This window comes from Globicephala melas, chromosome 15 (assembly GCF_963455315.2).
Source record: "Globicephala melas chromosome 15, mGloMel1.2, whole genome shotgun sequence".
Classification (NCBI taxonomy): Eukaryota; Metazoa; Chordata; class Mammalia; order Artiodactyla; family Delphinidae; genus Globicephala; species Globicephala melas.
The window spans coordinates 7,277,933-7,303,186 of record NC_083328.1 but is presented as its reverse complement, the minus strand read 5'-3'; the positions used below and the strand labels follow the sequence as shown (position 1 = coordinate 7,303,186).

At 59.7% G+C, this 25,254-nt stretch overlaps 4 protein-coding genes across 4 annotated transcripts; all 4 read left to right on the top strand.

Annotated features, from left to right (window-relative positions):
* The first annotated feature begins 122 nt into the window (after window positions 1-122).
* On the top strand, window positions 123-7,650 carry PLOD3 (procollagen-lysine,2-oxoglutarate 5-dioxygenase 3). Its single transcript, XM_030872101.3, has 19 exons — window positions 123-386; window positions 749-840; window positions 1,008-1,144; window positions 1,253-1,416; window positions 1,546-1,658; window positions 1,830-1,893; window positions 2,437-2,534; window positions 2,797-2,898; window positions 3,074-3,199; window positions 3,397-3,518; window positions 3,928-4,032; window positions 4,146-4,271; window positions 4,687-4,828; window positions 4,906-5,019; window positions 5,206-5,274; window positions 5,744-5,848; window positions 6,372-6,518; window positions 6,751-6,876; window positions 7,218-7,650. The coding sequence occupies exons 1-19, from the start codon at window positions 275-277 to the stop codon at window positions 7,371-7,373; spliced, it is 2,220 nt and encodes a 739-aa protein (XP_030727961.1). The 5' UTR covers window positions 123-274; the 3' UTR covers window positions 7,374-7,650.
* A 1,981-nt stretch (window positions 7,651-9,631) lies between these two features.
* LOC115861061 (putative diacylglycerol O-acyltransferase 2-like protein DGAT2L7P) lies at window positions 9,632-10,901 on the top strand. Its single transcript, XM_060284446.1, is given in 4 exon segments — window positions 9,632-9,866; window positions 10,041-10,199; window positions 10,294-10,452; window positions 10,714-10,901. Coding segments are annotated over 4 exon segments (741 nt in total).
* A 529-nt stretch (window positions 10,902-11,430) lies between these two features.
* On the top strand, window positions 11,431-14,115 carry MOGAT3 (monoacylglycerol O-acyltransferase 3). Its single transcript, XM_070043596.1, is given in 8 exon segments — window positions 11,431-11,521; window positions 11,857-11,952; window positions 12,042-12,117; window positions 12,403-12,610; window positions 12,919-12,997; window positions 13,000-13,093; window positions 13,670-13,878; window positions 13,961-14,115. Coding segments are annotated over 8 exon segments (1,008 nt in total).
* Window positions 14,116-17,189: 3,074 nt separating this feature from the next.
* NAT16 (N-acetyltransferase 16 (putative)) lies at window positions 17,190-24,624 on the top strand. Its single transcript, XM_030871395.2, is given in 5 exon segments — window positions 17,190-17,194; window positions 18,094-18,336; window positions 21,698-22,016; window positions 22,637-22,768; window positions 22,770-24,624. Coding segments are annotated over 5 exon segments (1,131 nt in total). The 3' UTR covers window positions 23,202-24,624.
* The last annotated feature ends 630 nt before the right edge of the window (window positions 24,625-25,254 follow it).

Genomic DNA, 25,254 nt, shown 5'->3' with positions numbered 1-25,254 from the left:
GCCCCTACCCCGCCTCCGGGCTGGGCGCCTCCTCCCGCTCGTTCAGTTCTGCCCACCGCCCGGGACAATCCTCGCCTTGTCTAAGGCCCGGCATCTCGAGTTTTCTGTAACCTCCGGGTACGCTTTTTTTTTCCCCAGGGCGGAGCCCCAAGCCGGCTCCTCCTAGCTACGGGCCGCACAGCCCGTAGTCCCAGAGCCTCTCTCCGGAGTTCGGGTCCAGGCGCACAGCCAGAGCCCGGTGCGGGCCTGTGTGCCCCTCGGCCAGCTCCCCGTCATGGCCTCGGGCCCGGGACTCCGGCTCCTGCTGCTACTGCTGCTACTGCTGTCGCCGCCTCCTGAGGCCTCGGCTTCAAATCGTCCCCGGGGCAGCGACCCTGTCAACCCAGGTGAGAACCCGGGGAGGGGCGAGTGGCGCCAGGCTGACCCTGGGGAGAGGGTCGAGGCGGGCCTCTCCCACGCCCAGCGGGCTCTCTAGGGCCGAATCACACGGCCCCTCGCCCACTCCTCGCTCTGAACTGTTTCCACCCTCCCCATGGGAACTGATCCTGAGTTTCTGGGTGTTACTCCCATCCCGCTTTCACTGGGGTCAAGTTTCCCTGGGTGGGAAGAGTTTAAGAGGGAATGTGGAAAAGAGGGGAGGAACCGGAGCAGAGTCAGAGGGAGGGGAAGGGGGCCTGCGGTGAGTGGAGCGCGCCGGGCAGCGAGCTGGGCGAGTGGGTCCTGAGTGTCAATTCCTGGCTGGTGACAGAGAAGCTGCTGGTGATCACCGTGGCCACAGGCGAGACAGAAGGATACCGGCGTTTCCTGCGGTCAGCGGAGTTTTTCAACTACACTGTGCGGGTGAGGAGAGGAACACCCTCATGGCCTCTAGAAGGGGGTGCGGGTGGGGTCTAGCCTAGGAGTGGGCTGAGGGCTGGATGCCTGGGACCCCACGGTGAGCCTGGTCAGGGCGGTGGGACCGCCTGGCCGCCTGAGCCCCTCCCTGGCATTCTGGGTCTCCTCCACAGACCCTGGGCCTGGGACAGGAATGGCGAGGGGGCGATGTAGCCCGAACGGTTGGTGGAGGACAGAAGGTCAGGTGGCTGAAGAAGGAAATGGAGAAATACGCAGACAGGGGGGATATGGTCATCATGTTTGTGGACAGGTAAAGGGGCTGGGGCTGGGGAGAAAGAAGAGGGGTGGACAGAAAGAGGGGGTGAGGAGACTGAGGTTCCTAGTGGCTGTCCTGCTCATCCTCCCCTTCCTCCCCCAGCTACGATGTCATTCTGGCTGGCAGCCCCTCGGAGCTGCTGAAGAAGTTTGTCCAGAGTGGCAGCCGCCTGCTCTTCTCTGCAGAGGCCTTCTGCTGGCCCGAGTGGGGGCTGGCGGAGCAGTACCCTGAGGTGGGCACGGGGAAGCGCTTCCTCAACTCTGGTGGTGAGTGGCAGAGTGTCCAAAGTGGTGGGGCATGGAATGTTCCAGGTGCCTGAGGGCTGGAGAGGGAGTGGGGACAGGTCCTGGGACCCTGGGAATCTTGGAGTCAGCACCTCCCCTCCCCCCACCCAGGATTCATTGGCTTCGCCCCCGCTATCCACCAAATCGTCCGCCAGTGGAAGTACAAAGATGACGATGACGATCAGCTGTTCTACACTCGGCTCTACCTGGACCCAGGACTGAGGGTAGGGAGGGGCAGAAGAGGGGGCCCGACTTGAAGCTCTGGAGGTGGCAGGCCTCTCAGGCTGAATGGGAGGGAAGGGGTAAAGAGGCTTCTTGAAAGACGTAAAGAGAAAAGAGTGGGAAATGGTGTCCCACCGCCTCTTTAATTACCTGCCCCATCTCATCCCATCCAGGAGAAACTCAGCCTTAATCTGGATCATAAATCGCAGATCTTTCAGAACCTCAACGGGGCTTTAGGTGAGGAAGAGGCAATCCGAAGGGGTGATGGGAGGCTGCTGGGGGTCCTGAATGTGGGAGAGGCTCCTGGTAGAACTGGGGTGATCTTCAACTCACCTCGATGTTTACTTCATCAAACGTCCGAATGGCTGATAGAGTTAGTTGCGCTGTGCTAATAGTAACAGAAGCAGCAGTGGTCGTACCTAATGTCTGTTTGACATACTACGTGGCAGGGCTCTGGGCCAGGGCTTTACTTCTGTAATTTCATTTAACACAACAATTCTACAAAGGGCAGGTCTGTGGTTATCCACAGATGGGGAAACTGCCTCTTTGAGGGGCCAGTGACTTGCCCAGGTCACACAGGTAGTAAGTGGTGGGGTGCCCCAGGGTGACAGCAGCCTGGTCAGTGCCCTCAGAGAGAAGATGTCCCATCCCCGCCCCACGGGTCACAGTCCTTCATCCTCTAGAGAAGCTGGGCAGCCCCCGCCCCCCCATATTTAGAAGCACATGCTGTTTGGCAGCTTTGGGGGAAAGGGAGTCTGAAGGCTGGCCTTTCTTCCCCAGATGAGGTGGTCTTAAAGTTTGGTCGGAATCGCGTGCGTATCCGGAACGTGGCCTATGACACACTTCCTGTTGTGGTCCATGGGAACGGCCCCACTAAGGTGCCCAGGTTGCTTATACCCTCAGCCCCAGCCCCAGTCAGTCCTGCCCGCACAGCCCCTGCCCCAGACCTCGCCCCAGCCCCCAGGTTCCTCCAGCCCTTCCAAGTAGTGAGTCCTCCCCAGCCCCAGAAGCACAGGTGCTGGGAGGGTTTCTCAGTGGCCACCGCTCCCCATCCTGCCCTGTCCCCTCCCTGTCTGCCCACCTCCCTCACCTCTGGCCCCAGACTCGTCAGCCTCAGCCTCTCACCGTCTCTCCCAACAGCTGCAGCTGAATTACCTGGGAAACTACGTCCCCAATGGCTGGACTCCTGAGGGAGGCTGTGGGTTCTGTGACCAGGACCGGAAGCCACTCCCGGGGGGGCAGGTGAGGAGGGGGTGCCAGCGTGGGTGGGAGAGCGCTTGGAAGCAGGAGGTGCAGGGAGGGCATTCCAGGCAGCAGTGGGTGGGGGCAAAGCCCCTGGAGACCCGCAAACCTGCCAGGGTTGTGGAGGACAGACTGGCGGGCTTTCCTCTGAGCCCCATCACGTTGTATCTTCCAGACTCCCCCCCGGGTGCTTCTGGCAGTGTTTGTGGAACAACCTACCCCATTCCTGCCCCGCTTCCTCCAGCGGCTGCTGCTCCTGGACTATCCATCCGACAGGGTCACCCTCTTCCTGCACAACAACGTGAGACACCCCAACTGACAGCCTCTCCCTCCCAAGGGACCCCGCCCCTGCCCTCATCAGAACTCCCACTCCCTATATCCCAGACTCCTTCCTGCACCCTTTCTGCTCACCTCCTTCCCCGCTTCTGTCCCTCAGGCACCATCTTTTCTGCCCTCTCAGTCTCCGCATCTCCCCCTTCTCCCCCCCGCCATCTCCAGGAGGTGTACCACGAGCCCCACATTGCTGACTCCTGGCCCCAGCTGCAGGACCACTTCTCAGCTGTGAAGCTGGTGGGGCCCGAGGAGGGCCTGACGCCAGGCGAGGCCAGGGACATGGCCATGTGAGTGAGCCTCGGGCGGGCGTTGGGGGGGGCGGGGGTGAAAGCAGTGGGGGAGGGGCTGCCACCCGCTGCAAGCCCCCTTCCCTCTCCATTCCCCATCCAGCCTCTCCTCAGCCTCCACAGTGGCGCACTTCCAGCCACTACGTGTGCTGTCCCTCCCTTGCCCCGCACAGATGGAAGAATCTGGGGGTCCTGGGGGAGGAGGCACAGAGGCCTCGGCCTCTCCCTTTCCCGCCCTCCCCCTCCCCCCCCAGTCTTTTTCTCCCTCCTGTCCTCTTGCTGATGCTTCTACCCACTTTCCTCCTCTTCTCCTCAGCGGGTAGGGGGAGTTCCACCCTCTCTACAGTTCCCTCTCCCCCCCAACCTGCTCCCGTTTCAGCTCATCTGTCTGTTGGTCTGTCACCTCCAGGGACATTTGTCGGCAGGACCCCAAGTGTGAATTCTACTTCAGCCTGGACGCAGACGCGGTCATCAGCAACCCGCAGACCCTGCGCATCCTCATTGAAGAGAACAGGTCACTCACCTGGTTCAGCCAGAGGGCCCCCAGATAGTCCCCAGGGAACCCCCCACTCCTCCCCTGGGCGTGGGGCACAACTCCGCCCGGCCCTCACCTCTGCTCGTCCACAGGAAGGTGATAGCGCCCATGCTGTCCCGCCACGGGAAGCTGTGGTCCAATTTCTGGGGAGCCCTGAGCCCCGATGAGTACTACGCACGCTCCGAGGATTACGTAGAGCTGGTGCAGCGGAAGCGAGTGTGAGTCCTGAAGCCCCTCCCCTGCCCTGGCCTGGGCCCTCGGAGACCCCTGCATCCTGCCGCACAGCCCCAGTCTCGGGGGTCCAGGGGGGCTGTGGGCAGGGACTGACCGTGCAGGGGGCATGAGACCCCTGCATCCTGCCGCAGAGCCCCAGTCTCGGGGGTCCGGGGGGGCTGTGGGCAGGGACTGACCGTGCAGGGGGCATGAGACCCCTGCATCCTGCCGCACAGCCCCAGTCTCGGGGGTCCGGGGGGGCTGTGGGCAGGGACTGACCGTGCAGGGGGCACGAGAGGCTTGACGGGGGAAGCCAGCGGGACCTAGCAGCTCACAGCTCTCGAGGGAAGGGGCCCCTGGGAAGAACAGGGCAGGACTGTGGGGCTCGCCCACCTAGCTGACCGGTGTGGGCGCCTCCAGGGGCGTGTGGAACGTGCCCTACATATCCCAGGCCTATGTGATCCGCGGGGAGACCCTGAGGACGGAGCTGCCCCAGAGGGAGGTGTTCTCGGGCAGCGACACGGACCCAGACATGGCCTTCTGCAAGAGCCTGCGGGATAAGGTGAGTGGGCCTGGGGCTCGAGGCGGGGCAAGGCCCTTGCCCCCTGTCACCCTTCTCACACCCGCCCCCCACGCCAGGGCGTCTTTCTCCACCTCAGCAATCAGCACGAGTTTGGGCGCCTCCTGGCCACTTCCCGGTATGACACGGACCACCTGCACCCTGACCTCTGGCAGATCTTCGACAACCCCCTGGTGAGTAGGCGGCCCTGCGCTCAGAAGGCAGTTTCCCTTCCTTCACTAAAGGAGGATGCCCCAGGCCTACCGCACGCTCATGCGCGCTGTGCAGGCTCTCCTGGTGCCTGGGGAGGGGGCTTCCTGGGTAGGAGCAGATGGAATGAAGAGGGCCCGGGTCAAGGTGCACCTCCCCCCATCCCCCAGGACTGGAAGGAGCAGTACATTCACGAGAACTACAGCCGGGCCCTGGAAGGGGAGGGACTCGTGGAACAGGTGAGCCCCACTCAGGACCCTGACCCATCGCATGGCCACCACCCCCTGGGTCCACCGCCTGGATTAGTGGTGCCTCAGGGTTTTCTGCTCAGGCATTGAGGGCAAAGGCGGAGCAGACAGGCCTGCAGCCCCCATCCTGGCATTAATCAGGGTGGTCCTCTCTTGTCTGTTGGGTATATTGGTGTATGGGTGAAATGATACTTTTTAAGATGAGTTTGAAATCCACTATCCTAGAACCCGGGGCTCCAGGACCCCCGTGCCATTTGCGCCATGTTTTCAGCACTGCTCCCACCTTCCCTGGCCCAGCGCCTCCTGGCCCGTCCCACGCTCAGATCCCCATTCCTGCAGATTCTCTCATCTCCTGGCTTCCCTTTCTGCTCCCTGCTTTCTCTCCCTTCCTTTGGCTGCCTGTCCGCTCCCCGAGCATGACGCAGCCCTGCTGTTCTCGCCCTGTCCCGCCCGTCCGCAGCCCTGCCCGGACGTGTACTGGTTCCCTCTGCTGTCTGAGCAAATGTGCGATGAGCTGGTGGAAGAAACGGAGCATTACGGCCAGTGGTCAGGAGGCCGGCATGAGGTGAGGGGCTGGGGCAGGGGGGAGGGGGGCCCCAGGAGGAGGGAGGTGAAACTTCCCTGATTGAGGGTAAATGGAATCCAGAGAGTGGGAGCAAAGAGGGGTCCCCAAGGGGGAGGGGCCCACAGGAGGCACAGCTGTATTCACTCACTCATCCATTCGTTCAAGTAACATTCACGGGGTGGATCCTAGACGCCAGCCCCTGACCTGGGTGGTGCAGGTCGAGCTCTGCCCTCCTGGGTCTCACCTGCTGTCAGCAGCAGCAGCAACCCAGCTTCTAAAGGCTGTGATGGGCAGCCCGGGTGCTGCAGGAGTCTCAGGAGGGACCCTTGACCCAGACGTGGGGGGACCAAGGGGCTTCACAGAAGAGGTGACATCTTAGCTGACACTTAGAGGACAGGAGGAGTGAGTCAAGCTAAGAAGTGGTCGAGACTTCCAGACAGAGGGAATACAGGCTGTAAGGCCTGGGAGCAAGAGGAGGGGGAGGCTGGCACTGCCCTGTCGGCTCAGTGCCCGCTGCCCACAGGACTCAAGGCTGGCTGGAGGCTACGAGAACGTGCCCACCGTGGACATCCACATGAAGCAGGTGGGCTATGAGGACCAGTGGCTGCAGGTGCTGAGGACGTACGTGGGGCCCATGACCGAGAGCCTGTTCCCCGGCTACCACACCAAGGTGGGCCGCTGCACTCGCCACCCCTGCACCTCCACCTTCCCACACCCCGTCCCCGTTGGACGTCTCCACATGATGCCTTTTTGGCCCCCGTGGTGTTTGGGGCCCCATAAAATGAGATCCTACAGGAGGGCAGCCCTGGGGGAGGCAGCCCGCAGGTACCAGTGAGAACCCCTCCCCTCCCCCGGACCTGATGGCCATCCCTCCAGCCTCTCCTCCCGTGTCCCTGTCACAGACCCGGGCGGTGATGAACTTCGTGGTCCGCTACCGGCCAGATGAGCAGCCGTCTCTGCGGCCACATCACGACTCGTCCACCTTCACCCTCAACGTCGCCCTCAACCACAAGGGCCTGGATTACGAGGTGAGTCCCTACTGCCCTCCACTTCGGGGCGCCCCCAGGGCCCCTCCCCGCACGCAGGACCCTGTGGCCCGCCCCCTCACCATCCCTGCACACACGCCTCGGTCACCTCCCGCCCCCTTGTCTGCCTTCTTTATATTTCTCAGTGACTTCGTGGGTATCCTCTGGACCCCTTCCGGGCTGGCAGCCTCACCCTTTCTCCTGGGTCTCCCATCTGCTGATGCCCAAACCTCCTGTGTCCTCCCTCCCTGATTCCCCCGGTCAGGCTCTCCCCGCTCTGTCAGCCCGCCGCCCAGTCCCCACTTCCGCTCACTCTGCACTCCTGCCCCTTCTCGTCTTCCCAGGGAGGTGGCTGCCGCTTCCTGCGCTACGACTGCGTGGTGTCGTCCCCCCGGAAGGGCTGGGGGCTCCTGCACCCTGGCCGCCTCACCCACTACCACGAGGGGCTGCCCACCACTCGGGGCACTCGCTACATCATGGTGTCCTTTGTGGACCCCTGACGCTCCACCACTCTGCCCAAGCTTCCCTGCCATTGTGCCTTCCTGTGCCCCCCTCCTCCTCGGAGGGGGTCTGTCCGGCTCCTCGCCTCCTGGGTGTATGTTCCGTGTGCCTGGGACTGAATGTGTCACCTCGCTCCCCACCACACGGCCCTCAGGAAGCTCAGGGAGCCCCCTTGCTCCACCCCTCAGCCCCCAAGAGTTCCCAGGGAGAGGGCTTCTGGGTGTTCACCACGTGATAAATTATTGTTTTTCAGTCTCCCTCTCAATAAAAGAGGATTTGTAATTCTTGAGTCCATTTATTCTTTCATCTACCTGTGGACCCCGTATCCCTCCCGCCACCCAGTGTAGAGGGGAGACCCGGGGTCTTCCAGAGGAAATGAACAGAGAAGAAGAAAAGGCAGAGACATGATTTTAGAGCAGAGCGGGAGCCTGGAAGCTTCCCTGGCTCCCATGTCTAACTCCCTGTCATTGCCAGAGCTGGGGGAGGACGTGAGGAGGGCCAGACCGAAAGAAGGACTTCCCTTGTTGGGCTGAGGTGAGAACCCCCCATCCCCACCCCTGCAAAGCCCCCAAGCTCTCCCCCCTGATTCTCTCCTCACCTGATGGCATCTTCTCCAGTGCATGACGTGTGGGGTGGCACAGCCCTAAGCTAAGCTCCAGGGACATTGCTGGGGAAGTAAGTCCCCCTGGGGGCGTGTGTTCTTTGAGGGAAGACAGGCTGGAACCTTACTGTGGCTTCTTGCATCTAAGCTGTTAGGTGGAATCAGGAGAGGGGAATCCTAAGGGTCAGCCCAGGAAAGCTTCCTGGAAGAGGGGGGATGGGATGCAGCCTTGCAAAAGACAAGACTGGGACTTTTTTTTTTTTTTACCGGAACTTCTAGTGGTCCAGTGGTTAGGACTCCTGGCTTGCACTGCAGGGACCATGGGTTCCATCCCTGGTGAGGGAACTAAGATCCCACAAGGCAAGGTGCAGCCAAAAAAACCCCAAAACAAGTGACGTTCCCTGACCTGGAAAAAGTGCTGGCTCTGCAGGCCTCTGGTCAGTGTTAAACAGGGCCACGGTCACAGTGATGACTGGCCCCAGCCCACTGGAGGGTGTGCCCACAGACCAGTGGGCTCTCTCTTGGAGGGGTTCCCCAATCCTTAGCCTTTCCCATAAAACCCTTCCCTCTGGAGGTCTCCCCACAGAGCCCTAAGCTACTCCTTAGGGAATATATCCTCCTGCAGGTCACCTACCGTTTAGGCGCCAGGTCCGGGTGACAAATGGGGAGCTCTGCTCTTCAGGGTACACACACATGGCAACCCCTGCTGGCCCAGACCTCTCCCAACCTTGCTCCTCACAGGGAGCCGGTCCTGACTTCCACAAAGTTAAACACCTTCCTCACCCCCAGGCTCCAAGCCACAGCCCTGGTCTTTCCTTTTGGTCCTACTGGTCACAGCCCTGTGAGCCCAAATAGTGGTTAACCCTTCCATGCCGGGGTTCACAGTGCTCCAATGTGCAGGTCAGCAGCGGGGGTGGAAGCGAGGGCAGAATCCAGGCCAGGGGTCAGGACCAGTGGGTTGGGTCAAAGAAGGTACGCTTCACGGCCGTGGTGGCTCCTGGGTGACTCCCCTCTGCATCCTCCTCCAGCCACCTCTTCCGGGGCCTCCAAGTGTTTGCCGTCCTGCAATGGGTCTTCCCCTTTTGGGGGGCTCACTGAGTCCCTGAAGACCTGAGGAACCCTGCGCCTGGCACTCTGCTTCCCCATTCCAGTACGGGAGGGAGGGAGGCAGGGCAGGGGTCTGTGGGGTGGAGAGAGGGAGAAAGACGTAGATTGGACAGATGCGCCTGAAACCATGGAACAGGGAAGGGGGAAAACGGGGGACCTGGGACTCGAACCTCTGGATCCTGAGTCCCCACACCCCCACGCACCGCCACCACCTCCCGCCCAGGTGTGCCTGGGACTCGAACCTCTGGATCCTGAGTCCCCACACCCCCCCAAGCACCGCCACCACCTCCTGCCCAGGTGTGCCTGGCTGCCTTGCTCCTGTATTCCTGGGCCGGGCCTGGATCCTAGCGGTCCTCGACCTGGTCTGACTCCATGGAGACAGAAACACACCTGGGGCAGGGGGCCGCTGCTCTGCCTGGGTCCACAACTGGGCCATCCGGAGACATATCCGTGACCACCTCCCCATCTCGGCAAGGCGCTCGGGAACGGTGCGCTGGCTGGGAGCAGGGCTTCAGAATGGACTCTCAGGACCTTCACCCCCGAAGTCCAATGTCAGCTCCCCAGTGGGGTGTCCCCCAGCTGGTTAAAACCGCAGGTCCAGATCCCTCCTGGAACTGCCTCTTTGGCTTCCACCCTCACGGGGTCCTGGTCAGAGGGGCCTGCAGCAACTTCTGCACAGAGGCCACTGGCTTCTCCCACCTCTTCCCTCACCTCCAGCCCCACCTGCTCACGCTGCCCTGTTGGTTCCAGCTCCCTGTCTTCCGGGACTACATCATGTGTGCTGGTGAGGAGAGCGCTGCGTCTCAGGAGCCCCAGTCCCTGCTGTCACCTCCTAACTGCCCTCCTCCTCCTGCATGCGGGCACTTGGTCCCACCTCTACTTACCTTCCCAGAGCCCTGCGCCCTCTTTTCTGGAAGAATCAGGCGTCAGGTCCCCCAGCCTCCGCCCTCTCTCGCAGGATCAGTGCCCTCGGACAAGGCCAGCGCCTCCTATCTCTTGTCCCTGCCTGGGGGCCTCCTGGCCGTGGGAGGGCCCCTGGAGGCGTGGGAGGCAAAGCCCGGAGCGCTGAGCTTGCGAATCCGGAATCAGAAGAGAGTTGTCAAGTTGGCACTGGAAGAGGACAGCGCTGCCCGGGAGGGAGCGCAGCGCGCGCCGGGCGGGGTCCGGAGTCAGTTGCTCCCGCAGGGCCTCCCTGGTGCCAGTCTTCTCTTTCGGAGAGAACTAGCTCATCCAGCAGTTTCCGAACCCGCCGGGCTCATGGGTGCGAAGGACACAGGAAGCGCTGCAGCCACTGCTGAGAGTGGCCCTGCCGCTGTTCCACGGCCTCCGGGCCCTCCTCCTGCCCTTCCGTACGCCCATCCACACCGTCGGCGAGCCCCGGCCTCTACCCGCTCCGCTATCCGGCCCGCCCACCTGCTTCTCCCAGGCTGAAGGCCCCTGCACCCTCCCCGCGCCGGAGGTGAAGGTCCCCCCGGTTGGGGCGTGAAATCCTGGATTCCGGCCACGCCTCCAGGCTGCCTTTGGCAACCGCGCCAGCCCTGAACTCTGTCCCAGTTAATCGCGGCGAGCGAGAAGGTGACCTGCGGGCGGCTGCTAGCGACCATCCCTCTGGCCTCCTGTTCCGCCCACAGTGGGGGCCCCGATCCCGGCGCAGTGAACCCCGCGGCCCAGCCGGGCGCAGGTAGACGCGCAGCACGAGGTCTACTTGGAGCGGCTCAAGCAGCTGTTGAAAGAGCACATGGCGCGCTCTGGCGTCCCCGCCGACAGGCACCTCCCCCCACCTAGACGCGCCGCCGGCCCCCACCGGTGCCCTCGGTGACTGCGGGTGAGGACTGAAATTAAAGGCGGGTACAGACCTGCGGTGTGTGTGTGTGTTTGTACTTGGCGGGGCAAGTTCGCGCGCCTGGCCGGGCCTCGGAGGGGACCAGACACTCCCGGAGACCCGCAAACACACCCGGGGCGTGCGTCCAGGATCTGCCGGCCGCACTCGAGATCAAAGAGTCTCAGCTGGGACCCAGTTGGTGGGCTCTCCGGCTTCTTCTGCGACCGCTCCCCACAACGATTCCTAATGCACGCGGGGGTGGACCTCCAGCGCACGGCCCCTACCCCGGCTCCCAGCCCCGCCCAGCGGCCAGCCCAGACCTACCGTATGGAGTTCAAAGATCAGTGTGTGAAGACCTGTGGCGCTCCGGATCCCAAGGTCTCCCCATCCACACAGCCCTCTACAAGCAACTCCGGGAGGCCCCAGGGGCGTGGCCACTCAGACGAGAAAGGCTTCCCCGGCTCGTACCGAAATCTTCATCGTTTGTCCTCCGGGTCCTGGAGCCCTGCTGGCAGAAGGGGAGCGAATGGGAGTCTCCACAGCCCCGCCGCCCTCCCGCAGTATGAAAACCCTGAAGAAGCGGCGGCTAGAAGTACTGAGCTGCTGCTATACTGAGGGCCTGCTATACTGAGCGCCTGCTATACTGCGCGCCTGCTATACTGCGCGCCTGCTATACTGCGCGCCTACTATACTGAGCGCCTACTGCTACGTGCGCACTTGCCTCTTCACGGGTGAGTGGTGCCCGGGGTCCACTGGGGAAGGAGGCAAGTGGGAGGGTGGGGGGAGAAAGGCTGGAGCCCCACCTGCCAGGATGTCCGAGGGTCAAGGGAAGGGGGAGGGGCCAGAGGTCCAGCTGGGAGATGGCCAGTGATCTCATTGGTGAGGGTGGAGGGGAGGAGCCACTGGAGTTTCAAAAGCTACAGTTCATTTTTCTTTCCCATGTTTCCCCCAGGCTCCTTCTGTTCCCTTCTTCTCTTCCTCCTCTTCACGTCGCTCTGGTATTTCTCTGTTCTCTGCTTGGTGTGGTTCTTCCTGGACCGGGACACACACCCCGCCCCCCAGGTGAGCACTAAACAAGGACCCAAGTAGTGAGAGGTGATAAATGGTGACTCCAGGAACTCTCCCACCCTCATCTGTCTGCCCAAGGAGGAAGGCGTTCTGAGTGGATGAGGAACTGGACTGTTTGGAAGCACCTAAGGGATTATTTTCCCATTAAGGCAACAGGTCACCCTCCAAGGAGATGCTCTGGTTCCTCCCTTTCCCCTATGTACCCCCCTATTCACCCCTCCCTATGCTGAAGTCTGAGCCCCCAGCTGCCTAAGTTCAGGCAATGGGGGAGGGGTGGGATGGTGTACCAGAGGGGGCCCCTTGTGCCCTTGACCCCATCGTAGGACCTTGAACTCTAACCCTAAGTTAAGTCTGTTGGTGTGGAGGGAATTCTGTTCAGCAGGTAGCCTGCTGTCTATGCTGTCTTCCCCTCCTCCTGCCCACTGCCCCCAAAACTGGTGAAAACGGTAGAGCTGCCCCCTGACCGGAACTACCTGCTGGTCGCTCACCCACATGGGATCATGGCCATGGGAATCCTCTGTAACTTCTCCACTAAGAGCTCCAGCTTCTCCCAGCAGTTCCCCAGGCTTCGGCCCTTGACGGCCATGCTGAATGGCCTCCTCCATTTCCCAGTCTATCGAGGCTACCTTCTATCCTTTGCTGAGTCTTGAGCTAAGGGGAGGAGGCAGCCACTCCCCCCACAGTGACCCCCACCCACCATTCCGCCCAGGGACCTGGCTTGAACATTGGCCAGGCTCACAGTGGGCGTCGGTGAATGGCTTTGGAGCAAGCGTCCTGCATCCTTGCTGGGAGAGGTGCTGCAGGGCGCACTGACATGGGCACAGGGGTAGGGGAGCTTGGAAGGAAAGGGATGGGGGGCTCACCCTTCCTAGGCTAAGGGGTGGGGTAAGGGGCTAGGGAGCCAAGGACGGGGTGGTGACTGTTCCCACACCTCCTCGTACCTGCGGGAGGATGTTCCGTGGACCAGCAGAGCCTGGATTTTATTCTGTCTCAGCCTCACGTCGGGCAGGCTGTGGTCGTCCTGGTTAGGGGGCCCACGAGTCCCTGTATGCCATCCCAGGGGAGCACTGCCTCACTGTCCAGAATCGAAAAGGCTTTGTCCACCTGGCACTGAGACACGGGTGAGTGGGTGCCCAGGGGTGCTGCCCTGAATGCTCAGAAGCCACAGTGCGTCTGGGGATCCACACTGTCTGTCCCTACACACCCGCACCCCTGTAGGTGGGCCTGTGTGTCCCCAGAGCTTACACTGTGACCACACCTAGAGGGCACTCTTGCCCCTTGAGTGTTTCCTCTGTGCCAAGCACCGGTGCCAGTTCCCCAGGCTTCCTCCCAGGCGGAGAGAGACAGGATCACAGTGCAAGTCACAGGACCCCGGGGCTCAGACGCCCTTGGTTCAAATTCTTTTATGACACCCTCTCAAAGGCAAATGCTTGCACGCTTCCTTACTTGTGAAATAGGGTTAATACCTACCTGGTCACCATGTTGCAGTTGTAGACTGTATGAGAAGATGTATATAGGAAGGCCCAGTACACAGTCTTTCCTCAAGTAATGTAAATCCCTCTTTCAGATCTCTTTTGTAGCCACTGTCATTTGCTTCAAATGGCCTTGGGAAGTGGAATCATGCGAGGGAGGAATTTGGGGCACTCCTTGAGACGCTGATCTGACCACCCGTCTTCTCTCTTGTCGCCCCTTTCCAGCACTTCTCTGGTGCCCGTGTACTCCTTTGGGGAGAATGATATCTTCAGAGTTAAGGCTTTTGCCCCAGACTTGTGGCAGCATCTGTGCTAGAAGATGCTGGGCTTCAAGAAGCTCCTGGGCTTTTCTCCTTGCATCTTCTGGGGCTGTGGTCTCTTCTCAGCCAACTCCTGGGGCCTGGTGCCCTTCTCCAGGCCCATGACCACTGTGGGTGAGTGTGCCCGTCTCCAGGGGAGAAGGCTGCCATCAGCTTCATAAGCAGCACATCACCTGTGTCTCCCCTCTCCCCTCAGTGGGCTGCCCCATCCCGGTGCCCCAGTGTCCCGGGCCCACCGAGGAACAGGTTGACCACTCTCACATGCTCTACGTGAAGGCTGTGGAGCAGCTGTTTGATGAGCACAAGGAAAGCTGCAGTGTCCCAGCTTCCACTCGCCCCACCTTCATCTAGCCCTGGCCTTACCCCTCCCCCCACACTCACCAGCCCCACCAGCCCCTGATCCCAGTGCAGTGAGACCCCCACCTACTGCCATACTACTGCACCAATAAAAGGTAGTTCTCTCACACCACTACTTCATAGAATCGGACGCCCACCATCGGATTCCCAGCTCCACCAGCAACTGACCGTAGCCTTATCCAAGTCACTTAAGCTTTTCAAACCTCAGTTTCCTCCTTATAACACGGGGCTACCTACTTCAGAGTTGCAGGGTTTCTAATTTTTATTGAAATACAACACAGAGAAGTGCACAGATCACAAGGGCACGGCTTGATTTTTCATCCACTGAACATACACGGGGTTGTCCTGGGAAGTGAATGAGAGGTACTCAGGCTCATGGGACGGCTGCACTGGCATCCTTGTGTATGGATTGAGAAGAACTGTCAGCCATCGTCCTCCCACCCATCTCTACCCTTGGATTTCTCTGCTGGGTGGGTGCCCACTCACCCAGGATGGAGCCAGGAGGAAACATCTGGAAGCCTTTTCAGAGAAAGAAGAGAGCGAGCGGTCAGCACTTGGATGGGCTGGGCTGGGGACGAGCCTTTTGAATGGGTAGAGGAGTCGACCCAGCAGGCTGGAGGAGGTTAGGGTCCATTAGAGCATCATTACAGCTGTTTCGGAAGCTCCAGCCCCAGACAGTGAGAATCCCACTGCGCCCGGGGCTATCCCCACTCACCTGCCACCCATGCAGACCCTAATGTGGGCTCTTCTACAGACCTATTTCTGGTCATTCTTCCAGAGCTCCAGCCCCAGCGGGTCCTCCCCTACTGCTAGTCCTTGCAGCCCTGAAAAGCCAACCCATCTGTAGACAAAACATAGCATCTGCATATCCGAGGAGCTTAATATCCTGCACTGCCCGCTGCCACCAGACGTTATCATTCCCCGGTAACATGCTAGGGATGCCAGAATCACCCTCACCGCCTTCCTCTCTCCCCACCTTCCAGAACCCCAGTCACACTTCCTGGCCTCCTGTCTTCTTCTTCCTGTCTTCTTAGCTGCTTCTCTTACTCCAGGCCCCCATCCCTCCCGTGGACTTCCTCTGGGACCATTCCTCAGAGAGGAGGGGTCTTGCCTCTCATCTCCCATCTAACACCTTCTCACGCTGGCAAGATGCTCTCCCTAAAACACTGTTTTCATCATGCCATTCCTCCTGTTCACTGGGACCGGATCCTCATTGTCAGAAGGTGTGAACTCCTCAGCACAGCATTTGAGGCACCCCGCAAACAGAGCCCTACCCTGTAGACACACAGGGTACCAGACAAAGAAAAGTGCTGTCTGCTTTTGCCTGGGTGCTGTATCCACCGAGACGTGGTCTTTGTGCAAATTAGACAAAGAATGTTCCAGGTTGGGCGGTGACAAACATGTGCTCTGGAATCTTCTCTTTGGGGGCCGGTGCCACGTGCACAGAGAGAAGATGGGTCACTAAACTGCCTAAAGGATCTATTGTAGTTTCAAGAGCTCTGGACTCCACAGTACAGAGCCGTCAAGGTTACCTGTCCCATTTCTCCTGCCGTGTATCTGGATAATAACCCCCAACACTGTGTGGTTTCTCCTCCTATCTGGAAGAGTCTAACTTACAAATATATGAATATATGCCTTAGGGGCACAGCTCATTGCCTCCTGGCAGGCCTTCTTCCTTCCCTGCCATTGTCCATGTGGCCACCAGAGGGCAACCTCTACTCACAAGGCCAATCTGTCACTCTCCTGTTTAAAGCCCACCCCTGGCTGGCCAGCCCCTACCTACAGGATGGGTGCAACCCAGAATTGCTTGTTCTTGCCAAGCAGGCTGTTTCTCAGCTTTGGGCTTTGCTCAGGCTTCCCCTTGCGCAGGAGGGACCCTGCCCTTCTTTGTCATCTGGAGGCGATTTTTTTTTTCTTGCCTCACCCCGTGGCATGTGGGATCTTAATTCCCAGACCAGGGATCGAAGCAGCTCCCCGGCCCCGGCATTGGAAACGCGGAGTTTTAACCACTGGACCGCCAGGAAAGTCCCCAGGGGGGAATTTCTAAGACGCACTTCCCTTGACCAGCCAACGTGTCAGGCTGGTCCAGGGCATCCCCTGCTCTGCATCCACGTAGTGCTTCCTGAAGATCTAGCACGATCCTCTGTGTCGCTTTAAAACATCAATTTATCAAAAAAGTTGGCTAGCTTCAACATTCATAAGGGCAATAACAGCACTGGATTGCAGCACATTAAGCCTGTTTAAAATCAATGGGTTCATAACGGTCTGAAAGTAATAACTGATCACCACTGAAGGATGCTGAGGAACGACCACATTATTTGAACAGTTAACAAATAAAGGGAAAAATGTAAGCATTTATCCGGTCTTTCCTTCAACAAACTACCTCTAAGGGTAATCATAGTAGAAGAGAACAAGTTTCCTTTTATAGGCATATTCCAACGGGGGGGGGACCCAGAATGACAGATTAAGAATATCGCCGTTTTGTAACCCCTAATAAATGATTGGATTTAGGTCAAACATCAATATTCGATAAAATTTCAGTAAGACAACCATATTTGAGCCTTTGGGGGAAGAATGCAACACCACCTATAGCTTGGACATGAAAAAACTGGAACTTTGGGAAACTTTCAATTCTGATTGGTTGAGGAAAGTAGAGGTGGGTGAATGTTGGACCAATCCAAGCGTTTCTGGTGAAAGAGAAGGAATTAGGGTGTGATCGCATCTCCTTTCGGCCACTAGTGACGTTTTCCTCCAGCACCTTTAACTTTTGGAGGTCCTTTCCCACACTGGAATGTATTCCACCTTGACTGCAGCTTTGTGAGATGCACAGTGTGTTAGCAGTTTCAAAAAATCAGAAATGGGGGGAAGTCTTATTTTTAAAAAAAGGTTGAGTGACTTATTTATTGGCCTATTGGCCTTGAAGTCAAGAGATGACTCTGATCCCTTTAACTCTTGGGGTGGCTTTGTGTGTGGAAGTCCAGGAACACGATCCTCCATCTTTTCACATTAGCACAGCCAGTGGGATTACCAGGTTATGGAGTGATTACCTTGGAAAGTATAAAACTGGGATGAGGTAGGTGAGAGGTCAACTTCTGTGGGAAGCGGGGGGTATGGGAGCTGGGCAGGAACGAGAGTGGAGACAAGGGGGTGGTGTCCCATCCTCTGCAGCACTTTACAGGTTTTAAAGGACGTTCACATCCATCCCTTTCCTGGTTCCTTGCAGGTAGAACTGCAGGTGGTTTTGTCTCACTTTATGGGGTGGGGAGCTCCCAGGAGTTAAGAGCCTGGGTCACCAGCTTGTCCAGAGTCAACAGCAGAGCTGCAGCCACTCCGGTTCCGGGTCTGCACTGCGCTCTCCCTCCCCCCCTTCGTCCACCCACCGGGTTAGCACGGGTGCCCAGCCGTGTGCACAGAGGTCTGTGTTCTTGTACTCGGGTGTCCCCAGGTGTACATTGAAGTCTTTCTCTCTGCGTGCTGCCCCGCGGGGGCCTTGCTGCCTGATGGCAGGTGAGATGCCCGCGGCTGAGATGTCCGTGGCTGAGTGGAGCTGAGCCTGCCAGTGCGGAGGGCTGGGAGGGGGGCGTGAGGCTGCTCGGCGACCCCCGGGGAGTGGTGGCCCGGCTGACCCGTCTTGGCCTTGCTCTGCTCCTTTCAGCTCTTGGCTTCTGCCACTTGGTGTCTCTACCCTTCCTGATCTTCATGGGTTTCCAATTTCCTCTATCAGTTTCTCCGACCAGGTCCCCAGGGTGTTGGGGTCCGCGTCCCCTTTCCAGCCGCTGTTACTTGTCTAGCAGCCGGAGGTCAGAGAATGGGGCTGACGTTGCGGGAGGTAGGGGCGTGGCTCCCGGAGAAGGGGGACTGGGCGTGGGGGATATTCCCGGACTCAACATAGAGATGCTGCGGGCATGGGGCCATAACTAAGCCAGCAATCAGGCCCCTCCACCGACGCTCAAGACGCCTCCCCACCCTCAGTCCCGCCCCCCACCGGGACAAGGGGCGGACTCTCGTCTGCAAGGCTAGAGGCCACCCAGCAGCGCCCACCTCGCCGCCCAGGGGCCACTCCGCTTTCCCAGGCGGCCCGCCACCCCACCGCCTGCCCCCAGCGCCCGCCAGCCCCCGGTGGCAACCTAGTCCGCTCCAGATCCGCGCCACGTTTCCTCTGCATCACTGGGGTTTCCTCCCCTCGGCCGAGCCCGAGCAGAGCAGCGACCGCGCGTACCGCCCGAATCCCGAAGCTCTGGGCGCCCGAGCCCGCGTGCAGGACTGAGCAGACCCGGCCTTCGCATCGGAACTCCGAGTCGGGACCGGACGGCGGCGGCCGGGTCCCCGCGCGTCATCGGAATTTGACCCTCGGAGCTCCGAGGTGACCCCGCTCTAGGTACCGTTCGCTGTCTGCGCGGCCGGCCCCGATCGGCTTCTCAGCAGCCAGTCCCTGGCCCTGGCTTGAGAGAGGTAGGGGGGCAGCCAGGCCTGGGGGCGAGGGGCTGGCATGCTCCTCCCCCGCGGAATGGGGGCAGCAGAAAGCCACGCCCCTCAGGGGAAGAGAGCCTCTGCGCCTCCTACCGCCCAACCCATCCCAGCCCCGCGTCCCAGATAACTTGAGACCCGACTTCGCCCAGGTGTTCAGAGGAGCTTTCCCTCCGCCTCCCATCGTCATTTGGCTCCCACCTGTCCCAGTCTGGTGGGACTGGTGCCCAGGGGGCCCCCTGCCTAGTACACAGCTTCCTTCGGGATCTCCCTCCCGCCTGCTTCCCCAAAAGACCGGGGACCACCCTCCAATACAGCCGCCCCTTCTCCATGATCGTGGCCCTCTGAGGCACCCCCTCTCCCCAGTTCGTTGGTCCATCTTCCTCATCCCCTGCCCCTGCCTCACTTCATCTTGTCTCCCCTGCCTCTGCTCTCAAGTCTCTGTTCTCTTCCAGCCTCTGCTGATTTTCTCCTCCCCGTGACCCCTTTCCCCACCACACACCACGGGGAGAAGGGGGTGTGTCAAGCTGCTTTCTATTTCTGGTCTCCTTGGGGAGGGGGCGCGTGCTAGGACTTGTTTGGCATCTGCTGTGCCCTGTGTCACGAGGTGTCATGTCTGTGACTTGGTATCAGTGCCTCTCCCCCACCCCCCATCGTCTCCAGGTTGCCTTGGTCTCCTTTCTGCCTCGGCTCCAGTCCTTTTCGCTCTCTTCTTTGGGCGCTTTGTGTAGCTGCGGTCTCTTTGACTCCGCCTCTCCTCTCTCTGCTTCCTCTGCTCCGTGTTCCAGCTCAGAGAAGCTGCGACCTCAGGGCCATCAATATTTCAGGTGTGTTTGGTGGGAGAGAGATGGGGTGGGGGATGGGCTCCCGGCATGCCCAGCGACGACTCCAATCATCCTCTCGCCAGAGTGGATCATTCATATTTATGAGATTGAGAGAAAGGATACAAGGATGATAAGGAAATGCTGCCCCCTTTCCTGGAGCTTGGTCCAGGGGGTGCTTGGACTACATTTCCCATAGTGCCCAGGGGCACAGGGCTGCCTCTGTCTCTGCCTAGACACCTAATGGGAGTTAGAATTCAAGGAGCCACATTGGAGGGTGGGAAGAGATCAGAGCGTGGAGCAAGGGCTGTGGGGCCAGCTGGCTGCTTTCACTTGGCCTGTTACCCCTGACCTGCTTTGTTCCCAGCTCCCACCTCCTCCAGGGTTGAAGGACCTTAGAACTTTTGCATCTCCCCCAAAGGGAATAGGAGTAGAGTGCCGGGGAAGAAAAGATGCAGGGTGAACTAGCAAGTTCCCCGTTCTTTCCTGTGACCCTGGGAATCCCCTCCCCTTACACACATCTTTATCTGAGATGCAGACACTCTTTGGCAATAGTCTCCCCATCTTGAAAGTAAGAGGGAAAATGGAGCCTAATGTCTGCACCTAGTAGGATGTGTTCCGGTCTACAAGTTGCTCACATTCTGCCCCCTTATGGGGGCAGTGGGGAATTGCTGGAATATCCCTGAAGTACCAGCTTGTATGTTCCAGGGACCCATGAACAGCTGATGAGGTTGTCTGGAGATCCAGATGGGAGCCACAAGATAACCTGCTCCTCTCTGGGACTCATCATCCCCAGAACCTGGTGCAAGTAATCTGACTGAGCTCATTTTTGGCATAGAAATTATTGACGGTGGGGAGAGGGCAGTGTGTGTTCCTCCCGCAATCTCATCTCTGCTTCTGAGTCAGCTTAACCCTTAGCACTTGGAAACTTTGACTCCTGCCAAGGACCCAGTCATGCCTATCCTTGCTCTTCAGGCTGGGGTCGGAGATCTCCCCACTGGCCTGAGATCCAGGAAAATTTAACTTTTAGCCCAGCTTTGTCCAAGCTGACTCACCTTAGGCAAGATCTTAACCATCTCGGGCCTTGATTGATTTCCTCTCTGTGAAAGGAATGGGTTGAACCTGACGGTCCCTAGTGGCCATAGCAGGGGCTCTAAGATCCTCTAAGAGCCTGTGCTTCTCCCTGCCCTCTGATGATACTGGCCTGAGCTGTCTTAACGTCACCCCAGCTTACCTGGGAGAGTCTTAAGCCTAAGAATTAGACGGAAAAGAAAGCGGGAGATGGAGCCCTGGTTTTGAAGCTTGTTTGTGTTGGAACCACACTGTGCTTACATAAGCCATGTTTGTGACATGGAAGCTAAAATTATCCCTAACCCACCCCTTGGTGCCCCTGCTGGTCCCATCTCCTAAACCTAGGTCATGTTCTTGTAAAAAAAAAAAAGTCTAATCACCCTCCTCAAAGTAGCTGGTATGTGTGTCCCCTGGGATGTTGGTTACTGAGGCTTATGTAGGTTATGTGAGTGGACAATTCTAATTGGCTGAAAGAGAGAAGAGGGGATTTAATTGGTTGATTTGGTTGGTCTGGAGGAGAGAGATCTGGAAATGAGGAATCATCCGGACTTGGGGACGGGCCTTTCTCTTTCGTCCTGTCTCTGGTCAGGGGAAAAAGAAGAGCTGGATGCCAAAGGGGTACCACAGGCCATTGACCCAAACAGGAAACTCTGAGGAATGGGAAGAGCAGGGGTAGCCTGAGTGGGAGATGAAGCAAGGATTACAGGAAGAAATTTCCCAAAAAGAAGAAAAGAAGAGAGAGAGGAGGGCGTGTGGATCCAGGGGCCCAGCCAGTGAGGGTGCGTGGCGGATGTGTAGAACTCGGAATAGCGGAGGAACCTGACAGCCTCTGTAATTTAGAATTCCGAGCACAGAAAGAGGGGAGCAGACAAGAGGGGGTAGTCTGGGGTTGGGAGCAGCTAGAATGGGGTCTGGACCCCTGAGTAGACTGAACTCTCGCACAAGAGGGCCTGAATGCAGGAGCAGCTAAGAGATGGGCTCCGGGGCGGAGCTAAGAGGAAGCTGGGAGTAGCAGGCTCCTGGGAGTGGAGCCAAAAAAAGGGGGCGTGGCGAGTGGGCAAGGACCTGATGCTCAGGGGTCTGGAGCATCTAAGAGGTGGAAGAGACGCCCGCGAATGATCTTTCCGCGGGCTCTTGAATCCAAGACCCAAGTGCTGAGGAGAGCTCCCTGGGCAGGCCCCGGGTCTGGCCCAGCGCCCGGGGTGGTGACGACGGAGTGCTCAGCGTGTGGGAAGAGGCGAGCCCTTTGAACAGAGAGCCCTGGCGGGGGTGAAGGCGGGGCGGGGGCCCCCTAACGGCCTCGGCCCGCAGATCGCCCTGGGGTCGGTGCACGTGATCGACGCTGGGGAGACGGCTCTGGTGGAGGGGCTGCGCGCGGCGCCCTGGGAGTGCGGCAAGGGCGTGGCTGGGATGCTGCAGCGCCTCTGCTCGCAGCTGGTCAAGCGAAGGCACCCGGGGATCAAGGTGGCACGACTCACCCGGGACGACCAGCTGGGGTCCCGGGAGCTGAAGCAATAGCACCTAATCACCAAGCAGGTGAGAAGGACAAGGGAGCTCGGATGGGCGGGCCTGTCCCCGAGGGGCCTCCGGGCGTTGTCACCCTATATGCAGCCAGTTGCCGGCTTTCCTTCGCTCCCGGCTCTGCCGAGTGGGGGCGCCCATGAGCCCTGCCCTGGGACTCCCAGTCCTTACCCAGGCCCTTTTGCCCAGGGAAAGTCGAACAGCTCCCGACTGCCCGTCTTTAAATCCTCCGTCCTTACTCCAGGAGGCTGGAGCCCAGGCGTCCCGACTTAGCGTCCCCGCCTCTCTTCAGGGACCCAAACATCCTAATCTGAGCCTTTGTCCTTCCCCTCCGTCTCCCGCATCCTACTGACTGATCAGCTTCCCTCGCTTCCACTCTTAGGGTCCACATCCCCACGACCCTGACTACTCCACATTGATCTCCACTGTCATTGGGGATCCAGGTTTTCGGAGGCCTTGCCCCTGGTTCCTGCATGCTCTCACATACCCCACTTCACCCGGCCCCGCACGGTCGGCCCTCGAGGGGCCCAGGTGGGAGCCCGTGGGTGTGAATGTGGGAGTGACGGTGCCAAGAGGAGCCGGGCTCGCAGCCCTCCCGCCGCCCGCCCCGCGATCACTCGTGCCCCCCCCCCCAGGGCATCCTTTTGGTCCAGCTCAACGTGTCGGCCCTGCTGGAGGAGCTGGGCGCGCGGCTGGCGGCTCTGCGGGCCTTCTCGCCGCTGCCCACGGAGGCCGTGTCGGAGGCTGGCGGCGTCGTGGCCGCCTCCCCTGCAGTCGCCCTCTGTGCAGCGCGACGTGTTTCCGGGCGGGACCATCATCCAGGACTGGCAGCCCTACCGGCCGAGCGAGAGTAACTTGAGCCTGCTGGCGGCCAAGGGCCTGGAGTGGCGCGTGAATAGCCGCGCGCGCCCGCGCGTGCTCACGCTGTGCACGCGCCCCTTCCCCATCCCACCTGGCGGCAACGGCACGTGGCGCTACGTCAACATCTACACCTTCGTCAGCGAAGGCGCGCAGGTTCAGAGCCAGCTTCTGTGGCATCTGCAGCGCCAGGCCCCGCGTCTCGTCCACCTCAACGTCATGTGCCAGCTCTTCCTGGCGCCCCAGCTGTGGTTACAGCTGGCTGATTTCTGCCAGGCTGGCTTGGGGCTCGAGCTGGTCAAGGGTTATACCGAACAATACCTGCTGGAGGCCGACATCTAAGGCCTCTCCAGTCGGAGGGGAGAGAAGATGCACTTTAGACCCACCTCCTTCCTCGTATCCCCCCAAAGCCCCGCCCCTGCTGTTTTCAAGCTCCGCCCCTCCCCCTGCCCTCGGCCGTCGGCTCTGCCGCCTACACTTACCCGCAGTCCATCCTTCCCTCCCCTTTTCCCCTCACATCTCTGTCTGCCATCTTGACTCTAGCTCCCCCAAACGCAGTTGCCCACAACCTGATCTGAACCGCCGGGTTTGGGGAAGCCACTCGCGCTTCTGTTGTCCACCCATTCCCTCTCCCTACCAAAGAATGGGTTCCTTCACAGCTTCGGAGCCTTTCCCTGTCCGTGCCCCAGCCTGGGAGTGTACTCTGCCCTTTGTGGCTTCTCCCTTCTGCCGCGTCGTGGATGGAAGCTGGCAGAGTGTGTGCAATGCCCAGTACCCGGCCAGGAGCACAGTTGCCCAATACGTATTACTTTTCTTGCTCCCGATCTTTCTCAGGCCCCCAGAGCTTGCCCTCTGCTCCTCTCCTCACCGTCCTCTCAGTCTCCCGTGCCTGGACCTCTCTTAGTTCTCCGTTGTCCATTTGTCTGCCCCTCCATTCCCCTTCTCCATGGTCTCTTCATCACCCGCCCTGTGTGTAATATGGAGAAGGACCTGTAAAGGAAATAGATTTATAATGCCCCACCCCGATTTGGCCCCTGCTTACGCTCTGGTGATGCACTTTTCTGAGGCTGCCTCCTCTGACTGGGGTTTCCTCCAACTTTGCACAGTGGTGCTATTTTGCAGGCTCCCTTCCCTATGCCCCCAACCAGGGACCCGAAGCAGGCCCGTGAACCAGAGGGTTCTGGGTGGAGAGCCTGGTGTAGTGGAGGGCAGGTCGCTCAGCCTGGTGCGAGTCTGTCTCCTGCTTCTACCCAGGCTGCCTCCTAGCGTGACTGGAACCCCCTCCTCCAGATATTTCTGGACACCCCTCCCATCCTCTTGTTCCTTTATGCTTTTTGTGGACTTTGACAGTCTTCTATTTAAATGCAAGTAGTAACAGCTGCATTTGCACAGCGATGTCTCCTACACGGGATCCTCACGTCTCCCGCAGAGGGAGGAGAGAGAGGCTCAGACTCAAGTGCCTTCCAAGTGGCTCACAATAGCTGGTAGCCTGGCAGAGACTAGAAACCAGGTGTCCCCAGCCCAGAGCATACCTCAGAACCTCACTGTAGCTGGAACTTCTTGTTGGACAATGGACAGCGAGCACAGGGTTCGCTGGGGATGGAATCAAAGACATGGACAGAGGAGGGCGCCAGGAGGTGGAAGAAGGTGGACAAAGCAGACAGCCGCTGCTCCCTTCTTTCCCCCCCGTTCCGGCTGCGCTGCTGTGCCTTGCTTGGCTGCCTCCTGCACCTAACCAAGCTGCCCTCCTCCCTGTCACTTCAACCATGGCTGTACTGCAATAAAACGGGCCCTTGGCCCACCTTCTGTGTCTGTTTCACTTCTTCTCGGTGGGGAGGGATGAGCTGCATTGTCCTCTCCCCCTTCCCCAGCAGCCTGTATCAGAGAGGATCTCTAAGCCCTGTGGCACTGGGGCTAATGACTTCCTGGAGGGGAGCTGGGGAGGGCTGCTGGCCGTTGCGCGCCCCTACCCCCCACACCAGCCAAGCGGCAGAAAGAATTGATTGCTCAGAACCGAGGCGGGCAGCGGCACGGCGCTTGGACTAGCCCCCGGCCTCGCTTTCCCCTGGACCTGGGAGTCTGCCGCTGCTCCAAATTCTTGCTCTCTCGCAAGTTCCCCTTGGCATCCAGAACCAGCCTGCCTCATTCCCACGATCCAGGCATCTAACTCCCAGCTCTCGGCTCTCTCGCGGCCAGCGCCCTTGCTTTCTCCCCATTCCTGGGTGGGCACCGCACGGAGGGGGAAGAGGTGGAGGGAGCCTGGGCGCCGCCCCGCGGGAGCAGAGCTCCGAAGCGGCGGAGACTGCGATCCCGAAAAGTACCACGCGGGGGCGCCAGGACGTGTGCGGACGCGGGCAAGGCAGCGCAAGGTGGTTTCCGTCCGTGTGAGTGTGTC